This window comes from Eutrigla gurnardus, assembly GCF_963514095.1.
Source record: "Eutrigla gurnardus genome assembly, chromosome: 8".
Classification (NCBI taxonomy): Eukaryota; Metazoa; Chordata; class Actinopteri; order Perciformes; family Triglidae; genus Eutrigla; species Eutrigla gurnardus.
This window is the reverse complement of record NC_139922.1, coordinates 23,310,589-23,329,446: the sequence shown is the minus strand read 5'-3', so window position 1 is coordinate 23,329,446 and position 18,858 is coordinate 23,310,589. Positions and strand designations below refer to the sequence as shown.

The window sequence follows — 18,858 nt, the reverse complement described above, 5'->3', positions numbered from 1 at the left end:
GTCATGTGAACTACTTCCTGCTTCTCTCGCAGCACCGCCCAAACCCCATGTTCTCTCCACCGCGACGGGCCGCCGCTCGGCCCACTGTGTGGTGGTCACACGAACAAATCTAGAAAAAGAAAAAATCAAGAATAGTTTAATTGATTCCAGTCTGGACGCAAGATACCTAACATTTGCTTAATTTATCTGTCTATTTTTATATAAAAATATATAATACACATAGTATACAAGGGACAGTATACAAAACGAATAATACAAAGACACCTATATTATTATATTAGTATTAAATATACAAATAGTAAGTGTCTTGATAGACTTTTTCTAAGTCAACTTAGAAAGTAGTTTCACATAATTGCTCAATATCCTCCAGAAAAACGACAAAATACGTTTTTTTATGTAACATTTATGACAATTAAAGATTTTAAGTGCGTAAAACTATTGGAAAGCAACTCAGCCGGCTTGAGTTCTGCAGAATGTACTCCTAATTTAAGTTAGTATTTCCATTTATGCTACTTACTTCTACTTCACTACATCTCAGAAAGAAAATAGTGTATTTTTATTTGTTAGTTACTTTTCAGATGCACTGCTCTAGATTACTACAGTAATACTACAGTGATGCAGAAGTAATATTAGTCCAAAAACATCATGTATGAAAGTAAAACACTGGCAGGGGATGAGTAGGCCACTTTTACTTTACATATTCTTACTTGAGTAAGGTTTTGCAATACGTGAGTACTCTCAAAGTGTGGTATTAGTACTTTTATGTAATTAAAGGATCTGAATAGAAAAGGCTACTTCCACCAATAACTAAAACTCTTTCTACAGCAGGATATCACACATCAACAGGTCATAATACTGAATGTGCCACTAACAGACATACATAGATTATTCAGATGAACTGCGCTCTATCAACGACTGTATGACGTATACACCTGACAACTGTCCATGGTGCTGATACACCCTTAAATTTGGGCATGGACTCCTCGTGTCGTCACGACCCATAAATCCACATACGATGCATGTATACACGCTGCAAATAAATAAACATAAACAAACAAGCAAGAAAATAAAAGTTTATAACTGTTTTTATTATTATTGAAAATGGCCTTCATACGAGAAGAGAAAGCAACTCCCATCCACACAGCTGTGGCAGCGGAGGGATACACTCGCCTGCATCCGCGCTACGCTGCACCTACAACTGGAAATGAAAGATAGAAAAGAAAATAGGGAACGCATAGACTTACACAAAAATGCATATAAAACAGAAAAACAAGTTAAACTTCGAGACGAAGTATGGAACGAAACTAAACACGTGTGAAATCGCCCCATTAAGGCAGCCTCGAGCGGGGTTTCCGATTACAGGTCAGCCTTTCAGTGCGAGTCCCATTGTGTATGTGGCAACATGGGAAGAGAGGAGGAGGAGGAGGAGGCGGAGGCTGCGCACTATTTCCCGACGCGCACTAATATTCCTTCTAGAGCGCTCCACGAGTAGGGCCATCTTTGGTCGTCCTCGCCGGTGACAGTGTGGACAGTTTATTCCATTGGTCATTAATGCCTCATGATTAATAAATAATATTTAACTTTGAACGAGCCGTTTTGGACAGAGAAAAGGGAGACACATCCCCCGGTTTGTGTGGCCGCGCCGGTGATCCTTTCCTCCGGTACCCTTCATTTCTCAAGGCAAAAAAGAAAAAAAAAGAGGGCGAGACGGGAATACAGGCGGTGATACAACATGGATGAGGAATATGATGTGATCGTTTTGGGCACCGGACTCACGGTAAGTAGTCGAGACTCAAACAACCCAGACTGCTTCCTTACATATGATGATTTATTTATTTTTATATATATTTCTACCCCCATGTATCCTCCCATATGATCCGAGCCCCAGAAGTGAAAGCCTCCTGCATCCCCCGTGCGCTCGTGACATTATTGTAATAAAAGGGAAATGTTATCCAAATGTACTCCGACGTGCGTGTGTGCGTATTCAGGAAGCCAGCAGCTTCCCGGAGTTATTTTATTGTTCCTCCTCGCCGGCTCGGCGTTGTGTTACACCCAGTAGCATCTTTTAGGCGTAACCCCCACACAGCCTGTCGTGGTCCTCGATGCACAGACAGGCCTCCATCCTGAGGTTGGCGCAGGCCTGTGCACGGGCTGATTAAATGACTGCTGCTCTCGGCGCAAACTCCCTTTCATCCGTCGCACCCGATGCGGCACAAATACGTCCGAGGTGCATTATGTGGGATTATAATCCAGGTTATCGCGTGCAGAAAAGACGACATTTTTTGTCTGTCACTGCCATACTCATTTGTATATTATGATGTAATAACGTGACGCTGATGTTGTTCGAAAGAATACATATTGTTGTTATTATTATTATTATTATTGTTATTATTACTACAACTGTCGATACATGGATGAAACGAATTAATCCAGTCGCGCATGCGCACACGGTTCCCTCTGCCCTCCCTGCAGCCTCCCAGCTGGCGTTCATGTCTCCCATTAATTCTCTCCTTTTGGGAGGACTTCCTCCCTGAGGCACCTTCATTTACAAATTGATGCTATGCTGTTGATATTGATTATCAAATCTTGTTGTTATGCAGGAATGCATTCTGTCCGGGATCATGTCCGTGAACGGGAAAAAGGTCCTGCACATGGACAGGAACCCCTACTACGGCGGCGAGAGCTCCTCCATCACCCCTCTGGAGGAGGTACGGGCCCCTGGGATCTATGGAAGCAATCAATATATTTTATATCCCTCAGTACATCTCAGTTTACTTCCCTGTGCCAGCTGCTGTTTTTATTGTCTTCATTTGCACTCGCCTCGTCCACCGGCGATGCTTTAGTGTCTGTTAGCTTCTTGGATTTCGTCCTCACAGGATGTTGCTCATGTTTCTTTTCCACAGCTCTACAAGCGCTTCAGTCTCCCAGACAGCCCGCCCGAAGCCATGGGCAGAGGACGGGACTGGAACGTTGACCTCATCCCCAAGTTCCTCATGGCCAACGGTCAGAATACAATCAAAAAAAAATAATACATCTCCATAAAAAGCCCTCATACTGAGGAGATACAATGAGGAATCAACCAATCAGACTGCTTCTGTCTGGGACAGAATGTTGGATGATGAATAATAAGATGTAACGTGTGTTTGCAGGTCAGCTTGTGAAGATGCTGCTATACACAGAAGTGACACGGTACCTGGACTTCAAAGTGGTGGAGGGTAGCTTTGTGTACAAAGGAGGAAAGATCTACAAGGTGCCGTCTACCGAGACCGAGGCGCTAGCTTCAAGTAAGCCGCGTGGATGCGTCTACGTCTGAGACATTGCATTTCCAATTTCAAATTCATTTAAGCCACCATGAACTACGTCGTAAAGCTTTTCAATTTGACATTTCCAGACCTTATGGGGATGTTCGAGAAGCGGAGGTTTCGGAAGTTCTTGGTCTTCGTGGCCAACTTCGACGAGAACGACCCCAAGACGTTCGAGGGCGTGGACCCGAAAACCACGACGATGAGGGATGTTTACAAGAAGTTTGACCTTGGCCAGGATGTCATTGACTTCACCGGCCACGCCCTGGCCCTCTACAGGACAGATGAGTAAGAGCAACAGCACAGTGTCAATACATTACTTCACAATATATGCTCTCATGACGGTTAAATAAAGCTTCTTTGTAATGTACAATACTTCTTGACTGTGAAAATACATAGAATAAGAGGTATCTCATGATTGATGTGTCTTTTTTTTCCTTTTCTCCTTCAGCTATCTCGATGTTCCCTGTCTGGAGACGATCAATCGAATCAAGTTGTATAGTGAATCGCTGGCCCGGTATGGGAAGAGTCCCTATCTCTACCCCCTGTACGGTCTGGGAGAGCTGCCTCAGGGATTTGCCAGGTTGTTGTTAATACATTTTCTATCTAATGATGGTTCATATCTTTTACAGCCAGTCCTAAATAATAAATATGGAAATACAAACAACAGTTCTCACTCGCTCGTGATTTTCAGACTGAGTGCGATCTACGGAGGGACGTACATGCTGAACAAGCCGGTGGATGAGATCGTGATGGAAGACGGCCACGTGGTCGGAGTGAAGTCTGAGGGCGAGGTACGCCGATGATTTACCGCTATACTGTTCGGATTTAACGATGGCTCGTTAAGTTTACGGGTGATAACTCCTCATGCTTTACGCCGACTGTCTCGCTGCAGGTTGCCCGTTGTAAGCAGCTCATCTGCGACCCCAGCTACATCTCGGACCGCGTCCGGAAGGCCGGCCAGGTGATCCGTGTGATCTGCGTCCTCAGCCACCCCATAAAGAACACCAACGACGCCAACTCCTGCCAGATCATCATCCCCAGAATCAGGTTAACCGCAACTCAGGTGAGGACCGCCCTCCACGGCTCCATGGTGGAGAGTTCAGAGTTCAGCAGCAGAACGATCAATAACAAAGATGGCTTTTCTGTTAAAACGGAACTGAATGAATGAGAACTCTCATGCCGACAGCAATGCATATTTCTTAATTTTACTCTTTAAGTGAAACATCCCCCATAGCTTTTAGCTATTTGCCAAATAGCTCACGATTATGCTGTGACGTATTATGTATGGTATTATGTATGTCTATGGACATGGAGATTAAACATGTTAAATACTGACATATTAGCGTTTCCTGTCTCCTAAAGCGGATATAATCAATGTTCTTATATTAACAATGGAGCACTTGACTGCTTGCATGTGAAAGGGGCTGCTCATAACAAACCCATCTGACTCTACAGTTCTCCTCGGTTCTATGGATGTTTTTTTTTGTTTCTCTCATGAGCTCGTTTCCAGAAAAAAGCTCTAAATACCGAGTTAATTAGGAACTAGATGTGTTAAATATGGTTGAACATTTAACAGCTAAATAGCCAGAAGGAGCATAAAGGAGAGTATTGATATTGGATTTACATTTGCCAGGTGGCCCGAAAACTAGATCTAGAAATCAACAATATAATATCATAAATGTTTCTTTAAGCTGGATACAGCTCGTTTCTACTGCCCCCAAGTGGCCAAAAAATGAGCTGACGCAGAAGACTTTTCCTCCTCTTAACCGTTCTGTCAACTCTCCAGACATCTACGTGTGCATGATCTCCTACGCTCACAACGTGGCCGCCCAGGGGAAGTACATCGCCATCGTCAGCACCACAGTGGAGACCAGCGAGCCCGAGGCCGAGATCGAGCCGGCGCTGGAGCTGCTGGAGCCCATCGACCAAAAGTCAGCATTTTAACATTAGAGCATCTATGTTTTAACAAACAGGCAGAACGTGAATCTAAACATGAAGACAATGTGAATTAAAAATACTGAGGATACTTTGTTTTGTTTTGACAGGTTTGTGGCTATTAGTGACCTTTATGAGCCCACAGATGATGGAACTGATAGCCAGGTAAGAGCAAGAAAATTGCTATTTTAAAAAGAAAAAGTTTTCTTTGCACAACTAAATGATATATGATGCTCACAGCCAGAATGCTAATGGCGTGGCTCTATGGATGGCAATGTCAGTGTGCAATATCTCAGCAACTAGTAGATGGATTGCCATGGAAGTTTGTGCAGACATTCGTGGAGCCCAGAAGATGAATCCTACTTATGTTGACTTTTTATGTAGTAGTTTACGGGTGATGTCTCGGGAGCTACGCCCATAATTTATTACAGTTTTGTGTTCGTGACGCACAGTTAGCATGCTAACGTTTTGACAGAAGTGGCCGCTGATTCTCAGTCCTGCTTTTTTTTTATTATTTTTTTTTTTTATCTTTCCCAGGTGTTCGCCTCGAGGTCCTACGACGCCACCACTCACTTCGAGACCACTTGCAACGACATCAAAGACATCTACAAGCGTATGACCGGGAGCGACTTTGACTTTGAGAATATGAAACGCAAACAGAACGACGTGTTTGGGGAGGATGAGCAGTGAGCGGTAGAGGGGTTCTTCTGAGAGGAGGCGGGAAGAAAAGGGGCGAAAGAGGCGGCAGAGCCTGCGTTAGGGGGGGGGGGGGGGCAGTCCTTCTGAAACATACAGGTGGGGGGGGGGGGGGGGGGTGACGGAGAGAGTGCGTTCCTGGGCTCTGCCTTCCCTCGGTCGTTTGCCACCTTTTCCTTACGTCCCTCTCTCTCTTGACACGTATTCAAACACATAAATGCTCACAACCACACACACACACACACACACACACACGCGCCGTTCCAATACTCACACTCCTTATCTCTGTCACTGAAAAGCAGGGTTGATATGGTCTTTCATTCCATTGTAGAACTAACAGTATATTCATGTCTTAACTATTATCATTAGAGGTGAATTTTATGACTTGTTGGCGATTTTCAACGCATCTCATTCTTTCTGTAACGTCGTCTCATATCAGAGGTTGGGCAGAGGGAAGATTGAGAGGCCTGAATGGCGAGCTCTGACATGAGAGATCTTTAATGGCTTAGTATAGAAATCCTCTGGAAGGGTCACCTCCAGTTGACATGCATGCATCTTTTACACACAGTAGTATTGTACATAGAATTAAAAAAAAACGTCACTGCGGTATGAAGGCTGGACCATTCCACGCATCGCTCCTGTCAACCCTGCTTTCACTTTTCTCTTACTCGGTCTTTTACATGTGTTTTTCGTCAAAAAAGACGCTGCTCTTTTTGGCAAAAATCTGTTGGTCAGGCGAAAAAAAAGAAAAAATTGTGATGAAAAATTACATATAAATGGGCTGTTCTGTCAACTGATAGTGCTCACTTTGCAATGCTGTTGTGTTCCCTGTGCTAGCAGGCAAGCTAACCAGTGGCTATTAACTGTCACCAACCCCACCCACACCCCAAAAAACTGTTCCTTTGTTTATCTCTGTTTGTGCGATGTCCATTTTGAATTTGAATAGTTTACTTTCTAACATTTTTAAATTATTGAAGAGTTTTATTTCTATATATTTGGTGCACATTTCACTGACTGAAGTTAATGACGTTTACCTGATTGGTTGAAAACTGTGATCTTCAAGTTGAAAAAAAAAAAAAAAAAAGGGAATGTCAGGAGCAAAAGAGGCGAGGAGAGGCTTTTTCTAGGCGAGGCGAGGCTATTCTGGAAGATTTGGAAATAAGTGAAAACAACTAATTGATTACAGCATAATGTACTTGTTGAGACACGAGGAAGTTTGTTATCGGGGGAGAAAGAATACGAATGTATGAGTGCGTGGTTTTGGGATTTTATGGAAAGTTTCACTTTTGAGTGAAGTAGGATGAAGACTGAAATTCAGCTCACAGTGAAAGCACCAGATTGTGTCTTGGTTGTTTAAACTCTTGTGTTATTTAGGTGAGTCATTCCCACGTGGGGGGGACTAAGACCTTTGGAAAATGGTAGTTGTTAAATAGAGAGCTGGATACTCCCATAACTTACTTTTAAAAGACTTTGTAGCAAAGGTGTGGAGATACCGATGTGGGTGCCGCCCCACGAGAACGAACCAAGATGCTTTCATTTGGTTGTAGCCTTAATTTGGGGGTCTGAGGGGGGGGCTGCTTTGTTTGAGCTAATTGTTAGCGGCAGGTCAGTCTAGTGCCAAAAAAACGGCGTCGCTGTTATTGGCAAACGTCGCTGACAATGTTAAAAGTACAGTTTTGTTGGCGCCTGTTGCAGATCTGACTTAGTGCTAGAAAGGAGGCTCGTGTTTTCAGCTGTTATAACACCTGAGTAGAGGCGGTTATAACAACAAACAGGTGAGATCATCTCTGTTTAAAAAAACGCTGAAGCAGTTCCATCTCACTTTATCCACCACCACCAATCCCATAGCAACTCTAAAACAAAGTTATCGCGTGTTTGGGGGTGTTGACGTGTCTTATTGTTATGCTCTTATTTATTTGAATTTCACTGATGTATTGTGGAAAAAGGTTTATGTCAAATGCTGAATATGCTATGCTATTAGATTATGTTTTGATGATAAAAACAAACAGATTTTTAAAAAGTGATGCACATGGAAATTCTTTGTTTTTTGTTGATTTTTTTTTTGTTGCAGTGTCATGTGTTGTGTTCACCTTATTCAGTGGTCATTCCAGTGTTGCATCGTGATTTAATATGATTCTTCACGTTCCCTGAGAAAGCGGTTTTGGTGGAAGGATTAACAACAATGAAAATCTATATAGCTGTGTGTTCAGTTTTTTCACACTTGGCATCGTTCAACACTGTGTGTGGTCTTCGTCCTGGAAACACGTTATCTGATAAAAACTGGAATACTGTTTACTCTTTGAATAAAGACATATCTGAAGCCCTCGCCCTCCTCCTCTGCCCTTCCTCAGCACCAGATACTGTCTTCTCTCTCTCTCTTTTCTTTTATTTATTGAAAACAAATGCCTCATGTGTGGTTGTACTGTTTTAATTTCCATCCAGTTTGGCATTCTTGGAAACCCACTATTGACAACATCCCTCGAAATTGACAAATGAAATCGTTCAGGCTGAGTAGTAGAAAACTTACTGTCCTTGTTTGATCACTAGTATGTGAGCAATGCCTAATGTCTTGTGTAACAAATAAAACGAATTAAACTATGAATGAAATGATAGAAAAAAATAAAAAGCACATGGCAAACCTGGAGAGAGCCTGATTTTTGTTCCGCGTTGCTTTCCAAGATCACGAGATCCAGGTGAGTTTCCTGGAAGGATTATCTATACATACGGACTGAATAATATTTTATATACACTTGTACTAAATAAAAATACAACTTATAGAATGATAAAGTTTTAATAATTACAAGGCATTGCCCAATAATCATTCCACAATGAAATATAAGTAGAACCTGTTTAAGTCACGAGCAGAGTTTTTCTGCTGCAGCACAAACGGACATTTTGCGGTTGCCATGCAACCAGCAGAACACTGCGTCTCTGTCGTGGAAACGGAACACAGCGACCGAATCGGAATTCACTGATGGAGAACAACAGCATGGTTCAGTCCTTCACTAATATCTGCTGAACCGTACTTCCTCATTACTCACTCCATTTCCCCTCCTCCTCTTTTGTAACCACGCCCCCTTTGTTCCACTGTCCCTTACAGAATATTACACAACGTGTGGTGACATCTAAGCCTCACCGAGTCCCAGTTTTCTCGCTCATCCTTTGTCCAATAACCATGCCGTGATAATTGCTGTGCAGCAGAGAGGCGGCAAGGTGGAGCAGAGGCCGGGCTAGAATGATGCACGATCCACCACGTAGCTGTCGTACGGGTGACCCAGGAGTCTCTCCAGCTCGGCCTTGGGCACCACCCAACACTTCCCCGTGTGGCGTTTCCGCGCCGTGTCTTTCAGCGTCTTGTCCTGCAGGTTGACCGGCGTGTGCTCCGACCCCCACCGGAGGATCCCCCTGGCTGAAATGGCCTCATTGTGATCACCGGCACGCAGATAATCCTTCACCGCCGTTACACTCATGTCAACGTGCTGAAACTGGCCTGTGGGCAGATAAAAGACCGCAGGGGTGGAAGGTCAGTAAAGTGTCTTAAAGTCAAGCACCGTATTTAAGTATAGGACAGAGGTACTTGTACTTTACTTAAGGATTGAAATGTTATGGTACTTCATAATTCTGCTTTTTTATATTATATTTTTACATTTACCTGACAGCTATATTTACTGACTACTTTTAAGTTTGCCTACAAGATATTTAAAAAAACAACTGAGTTGTTAGCAGTACCACCAAATAGACATGAGATGAGATCATTTTATAAGTATAGTATACACTTTAATATAGTATATGTTTAGAAAAAAGTTCCAAAAAATCAGAACATATTTCATACATCATACATATTTTTATTGCATAACTTCCACCACATTAATCATCTCAGGTCCCCTCCATTTATCGTGTGACCCTTTGGATGAGGCTCGACCCCCTAAGGTACATTATACTACTTACTACCACTATATTACTGACTACTATTACTATATAAAGTAGCTACACATCAACCGCCTACTACAGCAAAATGCTGCTACTGATGAATCAACATAAACAATCTAATACTGTGACATATAATAATATATCAGTCACAGTACATTTAGTTTTGATACGTTAAGTAACCTTGTACTTTAAAACATTATACACGATGTGAGTACTTCTTCTGCCATGTAAGGACAGTGAGCAGCAGTTTCACTGAGAGCTGAAATACAAGAGTAAAATGTGTACATACCCAGCAGGCCTTGGGTTGAAGCGGACAACCCCCGTCCATCCGTGATGTAAAAACCCAGGTGAGCCATCTGGAGGTAGCTGGGGTGTTTATAGTGGTGGAACATGACCAGAAACCGCACATCCTTGTCCAGCTCCACCCAGCAGCTGCGATGGTTGTCCACGGTGACGGTGACGCCCTGCCTCGTCACCGACCCCTGCTGCTGGATGGGGAGATCGTCCCGCCCTTCCCCTTCCACCACGACGGCGTCCAGCGAGAGGGTGATGGTGATGTCACCGGAGCCGCCCGTTGCTGAGGAGACGGTGAGTCGGTCGAAGTAGGTCCGAGCGCGGTCTTCTACGCCGTGCTTGGAGGGAGCTCCCATCAGGTGGCCATCCACGATGATCCCTTCAGGAGGAAGGCAACACCTATTTAGTCAACATGATGGTGTATATTTACACACTTCACCGAAATGAAGGATGTCTTTTCTGAGCATACCTCTCTCCGGGTCTTCTAACAGTCTGAGAACATCATCAGCTCGGCCGTCTACTGTGAAACACAGGTTCTGGTGCAGCTTTGGCAGCTGGACCACGAAATGAGGATCTCCATCAACTACAACACACAACATTTAAACATGAATACAACATGGGTACATGAAATATTCAAATGATATTAAGGATGTAATAAAAAACGTAAAGCTCTTGACCTGATGAGGAGAAGACTCGGATGGTGCTCAGCCTGGATGGAGTAGCATCTAAAACAAGACATTCGACTTAATGGACAGGACTACTGAATCACAGGACTACACATACCATAGTGCAAGCAGTGTCTACTTACCAAATGATTCTGTGTCTGCAGTATCATCCCCTAGAAATAAATCAGAAAGCGTATTTTTAAGGCCTGAAAAGGAACTCCAGTACAGACTGGCCTTCTAACGAGAATAAGACACTTACAGGCGTCATAGTTGAGATCGTAGTCGTAGTCGTAGGTTGCATCATAGTCTGGGAAACGGAGGCAAGCAATGAGAACCTATGCCTGCTCACAGACAGGCATTTTGATACAGGGAACAGGATCACGAGCATTAAGGCTGATACTCACCTTTCACAAGGTCAATATCTATAAGAGATAGAACACGAGAAAGATTTATATTCAGAAAATATTTATATTTCAGAATCAGTAACTGCAATATGAAGAGAAAATTCACCTTTTCTCTGAATGAAAGTAGAGACATCTATTCGGGAAATGAAGAACATTCAATTAGGAAAATCATACAAAAGTTTGCATCCCTGATATTCAGCTTGCAACAGACAAAATGAACCGAACCTACCCAGAAGCCCCGCTGCTTCCCACAGGCGTGGCGCGTCCGTTACCCCGGGCATGGGAGCGAAGGTGGCCGACACGAAGGTGGCGATGCTCAGGTCCGTGTTGTTGTCATCCACGGCCGGAGCCGGTGCCGGGGTGGGAGGGGTGAGGAGGGACGCCGGCTCCGGCACAGCGGAGGTGATTTCAGCCACATCTGGAGCAGATGTGGTGCCGTTTTCTGCCTCTGCCGAGGGCACGGTCGCTTTGACAGGAGGCGGGGCCATCCCCACTGCAGTGGGCTGAGGGGTAAGGGGTTTCCCGGGCACGGGGGCAGGGTCGGTTGTGACGGAGCCGGGTGGAGGTGTGGTGCTGGTGGTGAATGTTAACATTGTGGTGGTGGAGGTTGTTCTCAAGGCACCGGGCTGCGGGGTGGAGACTTTCCCAGGTGCCGGAGGTTGTGCCGTTTTCAGAGCGTTGAGCAGAGAGGTGGGAATCTTACCAGCAGGAGGAGGAGAGGCAGTTCTGGATTCATTCTGAGAAGGAGCAAGCTTTTTGCCTGAGAACGGAGCCGGGGCAGTTTTGACTGAGCTGGGGCTTGAGGTCGTGGTGGTTTTCCTGGACGGTGAAACGGCTGTTTTTGCTGTGGACGTTGGTGATGGGATTCTTTTAGTCTGTTTCGGAGGTGGCTGAGGAGGGTCTGGTTTGGTTTTGTTCAACCTGGGGTTAGAAGGTGAGCCGGGCTTCCTTAAGGCACCTGCAGCTGATATTTTAGCGGTGGTGGTGGTTGTTGCTGTCGTGGTTACGGTGGCTGCCGTTGTGGTCGGAGTTTCAGCTGCTTCATCTGCGTCTGGCTTAACCACAACTAAAGAAGTGACTGGTGTCACAAAGTTGTACTTGAGGGAGAGGTTGGTGGCCTTGTCTGCCAGTAACCTTTGAGCTGCGGGGTCGGTCGTGTTCAGTTTGGCCAACAGCAGCTCTTTGATGGTGAAATACGCCCAGAGACGGTGCACAAAGCTGGAGATTCCCTCCGGGCCCCCCGAGCACTCCAGTGAATCCGCACTCCCGTTGCCCTTTGCGTGGGGAATCAACACATCGTTCTCCAACTTGACCCGTCGCTTTGAATCGGTGGCGGATATTGACACCTTTAAATCCTTGAGCCCCGGTTTGACCCTCCCAGCCACCACCAACTCTGAGCCTTGGAAGTAGTTGGGGAACAGGGCGCGGGTGATGTCGAAGGCCTGATCGTCCAGGTACGACAGCTGGATGTCTGAGAGCAAAGGGCTGGCCACCTCGTCGAAGAAGCCCTTCAGCTGCAGGGCGGCGTCCGCATCCTCATACACCATCCTGGCCACGCCTCGGTTATCCAGGGCCAGCCGTTTCAGGAGGAGGAAGTCCGCGTCGTCCCCAAAGGCCAGGCCGAACAGGGAGGAGGAGCCCAAAGCGTTCTTGGCGTTGCTGAGGATGGTGTCACCGGCTGTTACTCCGATGGTTGCCTCCCCGTCAGTGAGGAAGATGACCAGTGGGACACGGCGGGATGAGAGGAGGTTGGACGAGGAAGAGGAGGGAGGGTTGACGAGCTGGGCGGCTGAAAGAAGAGCTGCATTGATGTTGGTCCCTGATACAGAAGAGTGGAACAATCAGGGTTGAAGGAAGAGAACAACGATCAACCTGACGACTACTCCAGAGCGAAAACACATCTCAACTCACATCCCTCCGCAATAATCCTCTTCACGAAGTCCTTGGCATCCCGTACATTCTGCCGAGTCGCCCGGACCGTCCGTCCCTTCTTCCAGGTGTGAACCTTGTCTGAGAAGGTGATGATGTTGAAGTGGTCGCCCTCTCTGAGCTCGCCGAGGATGGTGCCCATGGCCTGCTTGGTCTACTGACAGAAATCATCACCATCATTGACAGAAATCTCACATTATCTTTGCAGGATATTGTTTTCCCAATCTTAGAGCTGAGAGGTTTGTCCACTTTACCTGTTTTATCTTCGTGCCTATCATGGAGCCACTGACATCGATGACAAATATGACGTCCTTAGGAACCACAGGAAGCCCTCTGGGTGCAAAGTAATGCACAAAGTAGCTGTCATACACCTGAGAGGGAACGTTAAAACAGGGGAAGGGAGAAGACAACCTTTACTGGTACCAAAAAAACACATCGCTGCATCGTGGCATGAAAGACGTGAAAGGATGCTCCTGACCTGGACTTCACCCATGAGGTCTCGGAGGTCTACATCATACTGGACGATGAAGTCTGCGTTCAGCCCTTTGGAGGAGATGCTGTTCTGCTGCTGTAGAGTGGGACTGTAGCGAACACGAGCACAGCCAGCGCTCTGCTCCACACGGGTGGAGGCCGGGGCGTCGGCATCACCTGTGGGGAGGTAGCATCCATGTAGTGATGATGGATGAATCATCCAGCGATTTCATTTGAATTAATAGTACGACATTTTGGGAAGTGTGCTTATTTGCTATGAGTTAGATGAGAAGATCGATACCACTCTTAAAAGTACATTAAATATGAAGCTGCAGCCAGTTAGCTTAGCGTAGCATAAAGACTGGAAACAGCTAGCCAGACTGTCCAAAGGGAAGCTGATTTCCACCCATAATGTTTTATCTTGTGAAAAGAAAAAAGAAAAGCATAAAAAGAAGTTTGTGTTAGCTGGTGTGGTTTCACAGGGGATTATGAGCCGGCAGTTTCTTGGCTGTTAGCAGTGACTTCCTGTTGTTTCCTGGCAGCCTCATGGTGACAACAGGACTGTTTTACCTGCAGAGAGCCGGGCAACAGTTTCAGTTGCTGTCTGTAGCATTATATTCAGTGTAGACACACGAGAGTGGTATCAATCTTCTCATCTAACACTCACAGAAAAGGTGAATATTCCCCAAAATGTCAAAAATATTCCTTTATTCCACTCCTTTTGAAACTTGTTCATCCCAATAAAAAAATTATGTGACAACAACAATAAGTTTGCCATATTTGACCTTCAGCAGTGTTGGAGAGCAGGCGGCTGGTCTTGAGAGGAAAGGCTTTGATGAATCTGATGCCCGTCGGCTCTCTGACGCTGACGTCTAACGTGAGGTTCTGCACCAGCTGTCCTGGTCTCAAACCCAAGCTGAGCTCATAGCGGCCGAGTCGACGCGGCAACAGCTCCTCGTAGGAAAGGGAGAAGGACATCCGGCCTCCTGACGGCACGCTGACCGCCACTCGAAACTTCTCGATCTCCCTCTCTCTGGAGCACAAAAGGGAAGGAAGACTCCTCTTAATCATGGTGTGAGATGATGTTGCACAAGAAACATAAAATCTATTTTCGGGGAAGTAAAAGAAGCATTTTTTGGGGGGGACTGACTTGGTAGCAACAAGTCCGGCTGTTTTTCCTTGCTTCTTAGCAGCATCGTAGATTTTCCTGGCAGCGGCTCTTTCCTTCACCTGGGCCACATGCACCTTGCCATTGGAGGTGCTGATTGGACGGAGGAAAGAGGAAGAAGAAACAGCTCTCTGTGTGAGTCACAGTAGCCGGGTTATATTTCAGTCAACAACACGCCCGGCCAGCCAGCATCCAGTTGGTTGACTTTATTTTGTATTTCCAGAGCGATCACAAAACTGCTTCACAAACACACATCACGCTTGTTTACAAGTGGAGCTCATGCAGTGTGAACGGGGGGGGGAAGGGGGTCATAAACAGGGCGGAGTGGAAAAGAGTAATTTCCCTCTAAAAACAGCGTTAATGAAGCGGGATCTTGCAGGCCGGTGACGCTCCGAGGGAGTGCCGCCCGTGTGTCGCTTCACCCGGCAAAAACAAAAAACGCCGATCCAATTCACACACACTTCCTAGACTTCTGGGAACCGCTGATGTCATGTGACAAGGTGCTAAATTAAGGTCACGTCCTTTGAACAAATATGTCCAAGGAGGGGAGAAAAACCCATCAAGGGGCTCACTAAAATAAACCCGCCGCCTTGAAGAGGCTCTTGTTTGAGAAACAGAGCAGAATGGCGAGAGTGGAAAAATGGAGGCGCTTGTATTTATGTGTGTGGCTGGCTGGGGGGGGGGGGGGGGATGCTGTACATCAGTGACCTACACACAGAACACAGAGTTCTTAGTTACCCACATGCCAAAGAACGAACGCAACACATTTGCCACAGCTCCCCCCCCCCCCTCCTCTGGGTAATGTGCAGACGGTTACACAAGTTCTGAGTGTGAAAATATGTATATATATGTAAGTGTGCGTGTCAGTAAAAGATAGAAGTTAAGGATTATGGTTGAAAAAACATTCACACACATCCACCTCCATGTAGGCAGGCATACAGGAGACGTAGGCGTGTGTGTGTGTGTGTGTGTGTGTGTGTGTGTGTGTGTGTGTGTGTGTGTGTGTATCATATCTAAACTGGCAGGCTGCCTCAGTAAACTGTGCAGGGGGAGAAAAGGGGCACTGGGCAAACTCCTGTCATTTTCTCTATTAACTTTCTGACTTGCGTTTACAAAGCCTGGTATTCATCTGCCCTCAGGTTCCTCCGCCTCCTGACCTGCTTCCGCTCCCAAGATCCAGCTCCAGGTTTGGTGTTAGGCCTGCAATGTTGACTTATTTGTTTTGTTTATATATAGCAATTTTCTCTTTTTTTTCTTGAAAGAGAGCGGTCAGCAAAGCTCCCTCTCCAGTAATCAAGTTATGCATTTCTCCTCCGGACCGGAATTCTAGTTCCTGACATAATTCTTCTGAAGTTTTATTTCTGGATTCTGCCCATTAATGAGAACATTTCCTTTTTTTTATCGATTTCAATTTATATCATCCCCAAAAAGTGAGTAAATAAAGATCGTTTGCATTGCCTGACGTTCACAGGGATGTAAGAGAAGTAAATGAAATGGAAAGAACAAATACGGGAAGAAGTGAGGTGGAAACGGAGTAAAACACGGCGACTTACATGGTGAAGTTGGAGATGAAAGCAGAGGAGGGGAGGTCCACCTCGAAGGCGGCTTCCTTGGTGATGGGGAGCTGGTTCCATACTGAACTCTGGACTGTGGTGACGGCATAGCGGGACACCACTGAACACCTCACATGGTAGTCCGTCACCTTCAGCTGGTGACATCACAAAACACACGGATGAGTCACTAAGAGGTTGGATGAGACGAGATATAATTGTGGAGCTCAAAGGTGGAAGAAGTATTCAGATTCTTTACTTATTCAACATTTTACTTCAGTAAAAGTATGTTTCAAAAAGTAGCCACGGTGCATTCAAATACTCCCTCTCACTGTTTTTCTGGATTCATATTACAGCTGCGTTTTGATGTACTTTGCATTTAAATGCCGTAGATGTTTAAAGTGAAATCCTTTACTTGTGGGTAGTTTCATCATATGTTTGCAGCATCGCCGTCCTGTTGACCAAAAAGTCAACTTTTCATGAGCTCAGAACAGCAGCCCTTTTTTCCAGCTTTGTGGCGACACACAGACCACCAGTCTATAAAAAGGCATCCATGGATGCTAACCCCCCCACAACGCCTCTGTCCTCCTGTTTACTCGGGGAACGCCGGCGCCTGCTGAGACCGATACGGTCACCGCTCGCCACATCACTGCAGGACGAGGCGACAGGCAGGAGGAAGAGGGCCACATCAGCCCTGCAGCTCTCTGGTTCTTCAGGAAGACTGTGGTTTGTGCTACACAAACTGAATTACTGTATGCATGCAGGGGAGGCCTTGCAGTACTTGGGGGGGGGGAACCACAGGGGAGCGACTGATGACCCCCCGAGAGGTGCTGACGGTTGTTTCCCTGCAAGTCACTTCGTATCAGTGGTTCAAACCAACAAAGTACTTTTACTCAAGTTCTGTACTGTCGTGCCTCGGATGTCTGGGAGTTGTTGACTTTTCCTCTCTGCACTTTTCACATGGTTTCACTGAAATAGGTGTTGCAATATTTAACTTAAAAAAAAGTCTGACACATTAAAAGAAATAATAGAAATCCACTCACATTCATATCTTTAAAATACATGTTTAACGGGAGTTGTGACATATTTTGTTGCAAGAGATCTTCCATCAACACTTATTTGGTATATTACGCAACACATTTCGTAACAGCACGAACTCACCACTGCTTTTGTTGGTTTGCTTTGACGTCTTGCTCTCTGGAAAAGAGACAAACAAGTCCATCAAGTGGCTATTGCTTGGAAGATTCAGCTCGATGGCACACGATGCAGAATACCATTCATTAGTACCATCGTTTGTTCAATATGCACCCCCACCCCCCCATGTTTTAATCTCCACAATCTGTCCATGCGAGGGTTGGGTCAAGATTTTGTGTGAAAATAGTCTGAATCAAAGCCATTCATGAATGGAGGGAAGTGGAACTGGAAATAAATGCTTTCACTGTACACATGGCCAGCGAGGGGCTGCACGGTTTGCTCTCAAATGTTAATTTTGCACACAAAGTCATTGCTGTGTCAATACATGACCACATAGGCTGGTCATTGCTGGGAATTTAACATAAACACGGTTTAAGAGTGGAAACCATTTATAGGGAAACGTGTAAATCATATAGTTGATGTAAGAAATGGGGCTATATTATATCTTCTGGCTGAGTGAGTCAGTTTTTGGGTATATTGGAGCTGCAAAAGCTGATTTAGGCATCAACATTGACTAATAATTCCACTACATATGTGTTGCTGTTCTTGTTTAAAAGTGATGTATATTATTGTTACACTGTCCTTGCCTTGATTTGGTCTGCTTTAACAGAGGTGTAAGTAGCACAGACTGTAGCCAGCAATGACTTCTGACATTAAACTGAACATTAAAAGGTAAATAAAAAGGAAGATGTACCTGTAAAAGAATATCTGCTCCAAGGTTTGCTTCATATGTCCTTGATAATCCCTCTTGCACATACAAAGTGAAGAACACCAGGATGCACTTCATCTTTAAAGTCATCATGTCCATAATAATTCAGGTCTCAGACTCCAAGACGTCTCACGTCGTCAGCGGGACCGAAGCAGCTCGTGCAGCAGGACGCTGTGCACATACCTCGCATTTTACTTACAGGTTATTTTGTGGCAAGGGGCAGTCTTTCCCCTCCCTCACCTCGGTTTAGTTCAGACGACTCCACTGCAGTGATAAGGATTGGGTTCTGATGAGTTAAACATCCGTCAGGTGTAAAAAATAAAAGAAGAAAAAAAAAGAAGAAAAGTCAGAAAGTTGTGAGAGTCCTGCTGGGTTTGAAGAAAGCAGCTCCCAGCTTGTGTTCATGCATACTGGAAATTTCGCAGACTGCTGCCACCGAGGTGCCCGAGAAATGAGGGAGTATTAACCCCTGCTCGGCTACTTGGGGGGGGGGGGGGAACACCTCCCTCTCCTCCTCTCCGGAGCACTGCTCCTACAAAAATGCTCCAGTCTGAGTTTTTTTTAGTCCTCGACTTCCTCCCAAATGTGAGTTTACGTGTCCCTCCACA

At 45.5% G+C, this 18,858-nt stretch overlaps 2 protein-coding genes across 2 annotated transcripts; one reads left to right on the top strand and one right to left on the bottom strand.

Annotated features, from left to right (window-relative positions):
* The first annotated feature begins 1,484 nt into the window (after positions 1–1,484).
* Positions 1,485–8,580, top strand: gdi1 (GDP dissociation inhibitor 1). Its single transcript, XM_084016406.1, is given in 12 exon segments — positions 1,485–1,777; positions 2,601–2,708; positions 2,904–3,003; positions 3,150–3,284; positions 3,392–3,590; positions 3,754–3,885; positions 3,997–4,096; positions 4,198–4,336; positions 4,339–4,368; positions 5,092–5,236; positions 5,351–5,405; positions 5,778–8,580. Coding segments are annotated over 12 exon segments (1,341 nt in total). The 5' UTR covers positions 1,485–1,732; the 3' UTR covers positions 5,931–8,580.
* On the bottom strand, positions 7,973–18,631 carry itih6 (inter-alpha-trypsin inhibitor heavy chain family member 6). Its single transcript, XM_084016398.1, has 17 exons — positions 18,236–18,631; positions 17,509–17,544; positions 16,351–16,505; positions 14,780–14,890; positions 14,415–14,662; positions 13,637–13,806; positions 13,413–13,529; positions 13,141–13,312; positions 11,459–13,048; positions 11,336–11,362; positions 11,230–11,247; positions 11,085–11,132; positions 10,969–10,998; positions 10,838–10,885; positions 10,630–10,743; positions 10,156–10,539; positions 7,973–9,426 (listed from the first exon to the last, which is right to left on the bottom strand). Exons 1-17 carry the CDS (start codon positions 18,347–18,349, stop codon positions 9,167–9,169), a joined length of 3,642 nt encoding a protein of 1,213 aa, XP_083872524.1. The 5' UTR covers positions 18,350–18,631; the 3' UTR covers positions 7,973–9,166.
* Positions 18,632–18,858: the final 227 nt, after the last annotated feature.

Excerpts from the sequence above, each read along its gene's own strand:
- itih6 (XM_084016398.1), bottom strand. The coding sequence starts at position 18,349 with ATGGACATGATGACTTTAAAGATGAAGTGCATCCTGGTGTTCTTCACT. Across the intron at positions 17,545-18,235 it reads GAGCAGATATTCTTTTACAG|AGAGCAAGACGTCAAAGCAA; the intron begins GTACATCTTCCT and ends TCTCTTTTCCAG. Across the intron at positions 16,506-17,508 it reads GCAAACCAACAAAAGCAGTG|CTGAAGGTGACGGACTACCA; the intron begins GTGAGTTCGTGC and ends TGATGTCACCAG.